At 31.5% G+C, this 8,089-nt stretch overlaps 1 protein-coding gene across 1 annotated transcript; it reads right to left on the bottom strand.

Annotated features, from left to right (window-relative positions):
- Nucleotides 1-3,162: 3,162 nt before the first annotated feature.
- LOC131606530 (repetitive proline-rich cell wall protein 2) lies at nt 3,163-3,858 on the bottom strand. Its single transcript, XM_058878741.1, has one exon. The coding sequence runs from the start codon at nt 3,828-3,830 to the stop codon at nt 3,366-3,368; it is 465 nt and encodes a 154-aa protein (XP_058734724.1). The 5' UTR covers nt 3,831-3,858; the 3' UTR covers nt 3,163-3,365.
- Nucleotides 3,859-8,089: the final 4,231 nt, after the last annotated feature.

The following is an 8,089-nucleotide window of genomic DNA, read 5'->3' as shown; positions in this document are numbered from 1 at the left end:
GGGGTACCAAAGCGCTTTTAAAAAGCGCTCTCTAAGCATGGGGTACCAGAGCGCTTTTAAACTAAAAAGCACTGTCGTAAGGAAAGGCTATAAGAGCGCTTTCAAAAGCGCTTTCATACGTCAATATATAAGAGCGCTTTTCAAAAGCGCTTTCGTAGGGTATGCACTTTTTTTAGCGAAATTTTTTTAAAAGGCTATGAGAGCGCTTTCACTAAAAAACGCTTTCATATTTCCACCTATAAGAGTGCTTTTCAAAAGTGCTTTCGTAGGGTATGCACGTTTTTTTAGCAAATTTTTTTTAAAAGGCTATGAGAGCGCTTTCACTAAAAAGCGCTTTTGTAAGGGCGATTTTAAAAGACATTTTTGGCGTAGTGAATGTAGCCAAACAAAAGGACCTATAATCTCCCCCTTTGGCAAATTTGGGCTAAAACATCTGTGAGATGTGATCTTCATGAAGTAGCACAAGTAGAACATTATATCACACATCAGAATCAACATAGAAAACAACAAAAACAAAAGTAGCCCATAAATGAGGTTATTGCTAAACATCGAGAGATCAACTCCATACACGGGACATCTTGCATATAAAATATTATCCTAATCATTACTCTCCATTTTGGCCATAATTTGGCAAGGGTATTGAAAGATCCATAAACAAAACATCAAGAATGACAGTCATGCATGAACACACAGTTAGTAGTTAAGTAAGATTCAACAGCAAAAACTACTAACACCAAGATCAGCACACAAGGCTGAGGGCCATATGTTAAGCCATAGGCTTTAGCATGTGTGCACTCACAAAATCAAAACTGACAGTACTAAACACATTAGTTAGTACCATTCATACTAGAGTCAGCGGCATCATATACCAACACCACACATTCAAAAGAGTCGATAGAGGTAGCAATAACAAGTTGAGGTGAAACAACTCTAACATTTCTTCCTCAAAATCCTGACCAGTTTCATCAAGTGTTACACACATGTTGTATACAATGTCTGAGACATCTTTCCAAATATTACGCTTGTAAATGATTCCCAGCAACCCATTAGAAATACCATTATCCTTAACCTCAATCTCCTGCTTCAACCTAGAATAACAAGCTCCAGTATTCAACATTGTCTTCAACAAATTATCATCATCATGAAGCTCCATAAAGTCATTATAAACCAATGATTCAAAAGTTCTTCTGTAGCCTTATTTACAGTTTTCTGTTCTTCCTCCTTAGTTCCCTTTTCTTTGCTCATAATCTTATCAATACAGGGAACCTCGCTTTTTCTCAATCAATTAAAAGTGGAAGTTGAAAGCTTCTTACACTTTCCTCTATTATACAACTTTCTAAACTCAATATCTACTATTAAGAGTTATAACCATCATTAGTAACAGTCTTTATTAGCCCAGTAGCTTTCATGATTTCTTTGCAATCAAGGGTTTCTCCATTTAGCTCCCTTTCTACTTCAGTTCTTCTTTGAAGAACATACTTCTACTTTTGAATACCTGTTTCATAATGGAATGACACATTATCCATGTAAGCATTTAATACACTCACAAGAATATCTTTCCTCCAACCTTTATCTTTAAGGTGGATACACTCACAAGAATATCTTTCCTCCAACCTTTATCTTTAAGGTGGACACAATGTTCTAGACATTTGCTTCAACACCTGTCTCATATACACATGTTTGAATAAGTCTTCTATTCACTTCAGACTTGACAAGGGCAACTTGTTCATACTTTCTCTAAGTTTGAAACTCAGTTACTAACATGTCATACCTGTTGTCTGGCACATCCTAGTTGACATCTTCATTACCACCTATTGTGATATCCTTGAGCAATTGATTTTTCCTCCACATTTTAGTGGAACTACTTCAACCATACTTTGAAATAACATTTCAAATATTAATTGCTTTTAACAATATGGATGTATTGTCAATTTTTTCTTAAACAATAATGATATGAATGCTATTAATTTCTATAAATATTAATTAAAGATTTATTTATAATTGAGTAAAAAATGTACTGGAGTTGCAACAATTTTTTTTCTAGGATACGACTTTTACCTATGGCCACATGTCGTAGCAAAAAATATACCTTTTTTAAGAGAAATAGTGACAGACAAATTGAAATGTAGGTAAAGATATATATATATATATATATATATATATATATATATATATATATATATATATATATATATATATATATATATATATATTAACCGACACACAAAAATCAACTGTTAGTCGCGCGTTATAGTACACGGCCAACATGGCCGCAAGTGATTTACAATTCGATCCCTCCACCTACAGCTAATTAACATATAGTCAAGGATTTTGAGAGTCACTCAAGTCAATTTTCTTGTAGTGCAAAATACCTAGATTCTATAATAAGGGCCTGGTTGTCTTTGCACAAAGATAACGTTAGTCATGTGTATGTAATTTAAATTTATCATCCGTCAAAGTTATGTTTGGACAACAATATTCTATTTTTCTTACTTTTCTTGTGTTCATGGCTGCAATTAATATTGATATAGACAAACGATAATGTCCTTCAGTTGATCAAATAACACAACACCTTAAACAACCACAGTTGCCAAAGATGTGTAATGAATGAAATAAATAATAACTATACCATTTTTTAACACTTTGCTATTTATAGAAGGTCACTAAACAAACCAATATGCGAAGGTCACATACCACACCCAATTGGCAAAAACCCTTTCAACAAATTAATGGGCGAAAATATTTTTTAATTAGTTTTATTATTATTCATTTTCTCATTATTTTACTATTATATATATATATATATATAATAAAATAAATTTACAATTTAATATAAATTATTAAATATGATATTCTTTTTATCAATTTTAAAATACTTTTTTTATATACTTGAATATTATTTCTTTTATAGACTAAAAAAACAATTGATACAACTTTTAAAAATAAATTTTATTGCATTAAAATTTTTTATATCTAGACATGCCTTTGAATTGTTATCATAAAAATAGTTATAACTCATTTTTCTTTAAACCAACATGATTCCGACAACTATGTTACTCTCTCTTTTTACTTAAGTATGAAAAGTAGGATTCTAAGACTAAGAATGGGGAAGAACAAGAAATTAACTTGATCAATTCTTTATGTTGATTAGTACAGACAACATAAAACAGCAATTAAATCATGATGCTTTTATTTATAATATATAGAGAACAAAAGCACAATTTTCTTTCTGTTTTACACTCACATTCTTGTTTTCGCAACGACATTGTAAACAAAGGATTGAAATGAAGATTACAAGAATATAAATTCCATGCTTTGTAAACCTTATATATTTCTTATTTAGCATACTTCCTTAATAGCATTTTCTAATACGGAGGAGGAGTGTAAACCGGAGGTTTCTCAACTGGTGGCTTATAAACCGGAGGCTTCTCAACTGGTGGTTTGTATGTTGGAGGTTTCTCAACTGGTGGCTTGTAGACAGGAGGCTTTTCAACTGGAGGCTTGTAGACAGGAGGCTTCTCAACTGGTGGTTTGTATACTGGTGGCTTTTTTGTAGGTGGCTTGTAAACGGGAGGTTTCTCAACAGGAGGTTTGTAAACAGGAGGTTTTTCAACTGGTGGTTTATACACAGGTGGCTTCTCTACTGGTGGTTTGTAAACAGGAGGCTTCTCAACAGGTGGTTTGTAGACGGGAGGTTTCTCTACTGTTGGCTTGTAGGTTGGAGGTGTTTTCACGGGTGGTTGATAAATTGGAGGTGTCTCATAGTTAGCAAACCCCTGAGGAATGACAAGAGCAAGAAGGAGTGACACTAGGAAGCTTAAGGAAGCCATGTTAAGTGTGTTGGGTGCATGAAACACAAGAGTGACTACTTGCTTTTATAGTAACCATAAGTGTATGTCTCAATCTTTAATCGGTAATGACGTGGCACTTTATTTACTATAATTCAATATTTCCTTGTGAATTTTCAACATTGTAACCTAATATTTTGTTATCACATGGTGGCGAAGTTTGAAATTGTTTGAATTGGAAAATGTGTCCTTTCAAGTTGCATAATTTTCAATCACTAATTACATATTCCAAAAATGTGTCCTTTCAAAGACTATTTTTGTCTAACAAAGATTGTCTAAAAATGGATGAAAAATACTAATAGAGACGTGAAATACAGTCACATACATTACTAAATTTATTTAATTTTATTTTATAGATTGAATTTTCCATTTTGAATATCCAACGAATAATTGATTTACAGACAGTAATTCTTTTCTACCGACAATGATGGAATTTAGTTTCACCAAGTTTAGTTTACAAATTTTATTATTGATGAGGTATATAGAAAATGATACTTTATTGTTTCTTTCACTTTACTTTTTCCTAAATTTTTATATACCCTTTCACTCACTCCTTTGGTTTAGTGAAAATTTTGACTTAAATCTGCACTTGTAGAAACTTAAGATTTATATAAAGGATTCAATGACTATTATCAATTTTTTGGTTGCAAACGGCAATTCTTAACATATCGCCGGCACATCTAAGTTTACTTAACTCTTTTGTGCTGTCTCAATCTTCGCTTATAAATCTGCTCACTTGCCCTTTCCATAACACAAACCTACTTTTAGTTTAGAAACAAATAGATTAGGCCCTTATTTTTTAATAAATGCTAGCCATCATCTATGTAACGCACAAAGCAAAATATATATATATATATATATATATATATATATATATATATATATATATATATATATATATATATATATATATATATATATATATATATATATATATATATGTGTGTGTGTGTGGGGTTAGTTCAACAATGTATATATATATACAAAAATAATAACATAACCTAATGTAGCCAAACAAAAGGAACTATAATCTGCCCTTTTGACAAATTTGGCCTAAAACATCTGTGAGATGTGAACTTCATGAAGTAGCATAGAACATCATATTGCACATCAGAATCAACATAGAAAACAACAACAGTACTAAAAGTAGCCCATAAGTGAGGTGATAGCTACACATCAAGAGATCAACTCCATACACGGGACATCTTGCACATAAAATATTATCCTAATCATTACTCCCCATTTTGGCCATAATTTGACAAGGGTATTGAAAGATCCACAAACAAAACATCAAGAATGACAGTCATGCATGAACACATAGTTAGTAGTTAAGTAAGATTCAACAGCAGAAACCACTAACACCAAGATCAGCACACACGGCTGAGGGCCATATGATAGGCCATATGCTTTAGCATGTGTGCACTCACAAAATCAAATCTGACAATACTAAACACATCAATTAGTACCATTCACACTAGAGTCAGCAGCATCATGTATCAATACCATACATATAGAAGAGTCGGTTGAGGTAGCAACAACAGGTTGAGGTGAAACAACTCCAACATTTCTTCCTCAAAATCTAGATCATATTCATCAAGTGTTACGTGTAACGCCCCTAATTTAATTAATCGGTTAGTTAAATTAATTAAAGGATTAATTGTTAGAAATCTTCGAAGTAAGGGATTTATCGGTATTAATCCGAGAAGGATGATTGAATTGCTATGTCGATTGGAACCGTTAAGTATAAAGTCAGATTAAATTGGTCGGTTTAATCGAATAAGTAATATGAGGAATAATATTATTTTATTGGAGTATTTATTTAATTAAGTTAGATTGGTTGGTGTTAGTAAATTGGAGGTGTGCCAAGAGTAAGTCCAATAAGAATAGTATAATTGATATTATTTGAATAAAAGAATGAAGTCGAAATAGTAGCAGTGGCAGAAAAGTGGAACATAAGCTATCAGAACAAGGGTTTGGGAAGAAGGAATTGGAGAACAAGGAACAAGGGTTTTGGAGGGCTTTTGAAAAATACGTTGAATTTGCGGAAAAGAAGAGGGAAAAGAGATACGAGAGCTATGCTGTGAAGAGGAAACCGGGAGAATTATGCAAAGCCGAAAGCTAGGAAATCGACCGAAAATTGTAGAGCGAACTCCGATTACAAGGTAAGGGTGGGGTTCTTGCTCTATAAATGGAGATATGAATCGTATGTGGGGTTTAGTAAATTAATATTGTCTCTATGGTTTGGTATGATTTTAATGATTGTAATGTTACTGTGTGGAACTCTATGTAAATCGCTGATGAAAAATTTGCTACTATGTTAATCATTGAGTAATTTTGTTGTTTGTGATGGTTGATTAAATCTGTGTTGTCTTGAGAAATTGATCGATGAATACTTGCTCTGTGTGAGAATAATTCTGTGACGTTGGGGTGATGAATTTCTAGAGATTGAGTATATATATATATATATATATATATATATATATATATATATATATATATATATATATATATATATATATATATATATATATATATATATATATATATATATAGGGAGCATATCAAGTGAGAGCATTTTTAAATGAGAGGATGAGAGGAATAAATATCAACCTTTAGATTCATCAAGAGAGAGAAATTAATAATCACATTAATGTATTAACATTCTCTCTCTTGATGAATCTAAAGGTTGATATTTATTCCTCTCATCTCTCATTTAAAAATGCTCTCACTTGATATGCTCCCTATATATATATATATATATATATATATATATATATATATATATATATATATATATATATATATATATATATATATATATATATATATATATATATATATAGGCAAAATACCCTTTTTGGTCCCTTAACTATACCTTAAGGTACATTTTTGGTCCCTTATGTTGGGTTGAGTCATAGGCGTGTCACGTGAGTTGGCACACATTCATCTTGAAGTTCATTAAAATTCTGAAAAAACATTACAAAATTTAATATTTTCCTTAAGATTCGAACCCATACCACCTAGCTTGCAAGCAATACAAACTTTCCACCACACCAGTTCATAATTGGTACTTAATGTTTCATTCAATTTTATTATCAATACTATTATTATTATTATTATTATTATTATTATTATTATTATTATTATTATTATTATTATTATTATTATTATTATCAATACTATTGTTATTATTATTATTATCAATATTATTATTATTATTATTATTATTATTATCACTACTACTATTATTATTATTATTATTATTATTATTGTCCACTTATTTAAGATTCCTTAAAAATATGGATTAAGCAAATGAAGAACACACATGAAAAAGCAACCTGCCCCAAATTATGAACAACACGCTAAATTATTGAAGAACGCCATAATGTTCTTCGTGCATAAACAGAAAAAATCACCAACCTGCCCCAAATTATGAAAACTTAAAAATTAACCCACCTCCAAATTATCTCATACAATCTATAATCAAAATCTTCAAAAACCTAGATCGAAGAGTTTGCTCTCCTTCTCCCCTTCTCCCCTTCTGATATCTTCAAAAAACCCAATTCTAAATCCAGATGAAATCAAATCCAGAAAAAAAAACCAAATCGATGAGTTTGCTCTCCTTCTCCCCATCTGATATCTCTCTCTGCTATTTTAATTTCTTCTTCGTCTCCCTCTTCTACTATTAATGGAGGTTTAGTTTCACTTTTTTTTGTTCAATTTTGGGATATAAGGAAATTAGGGTTTCCATTTGTTGGCACAAATCTAAGTATTCAAGAAGTTTTTAGGTTATTTTGAACTCATATTTGTGTTTGGAGAGGTGTTTAGATGAGGTTTTGACCGGTTTTTGGGTTGGGGATGGTGGCGCCGCCATAGTGTTCTTAGGCTATACCGTGTTGCTATGAGAAACATTAAGAAAATCAATTACAGAAATGAGAATTTTTTTTACAAGATCTGCAAATCAATAACTGATATTGTCTTGAATGAAACAATAAACATTAATTATGAAGTGGTGTGGTGGTAAGTTGTTATCACTTGTAAGTAAGATGGCCTGTGTTCGAATCCTGGCTAAAGCCAATATTTTGGAATGTTTTTTTCAGAATTTTAATGACCTTAATAATCATATGCCATGTCAAACTCCACGTGTATAAACATGTGTCACACATCAGATGCCAGCATGGAAAAGTTGACGCCGTTAGCAAAATTTGGACGGAAAGGACTAACGTGGACGCTTTTGAATA

This window comes from Vicia villosa, linkage group LG5, assembly GCF_029867415.1.
Source record: "Vicia villosa cultivar HV-30 ecotype Madison, WI linkage group LG5, Vvil1.0, whole genome shotgun sequence".
Classification (NCBI taxonomy): Eukaryota; Viridiplantae; Streptophyta; class Magnoliopsida; order Fabales; family Fabaceae; genus Vicia; species Vicia villosa.
This window is presented reverse-complemented; position numbering and strand designations above follow the sequence as displayed.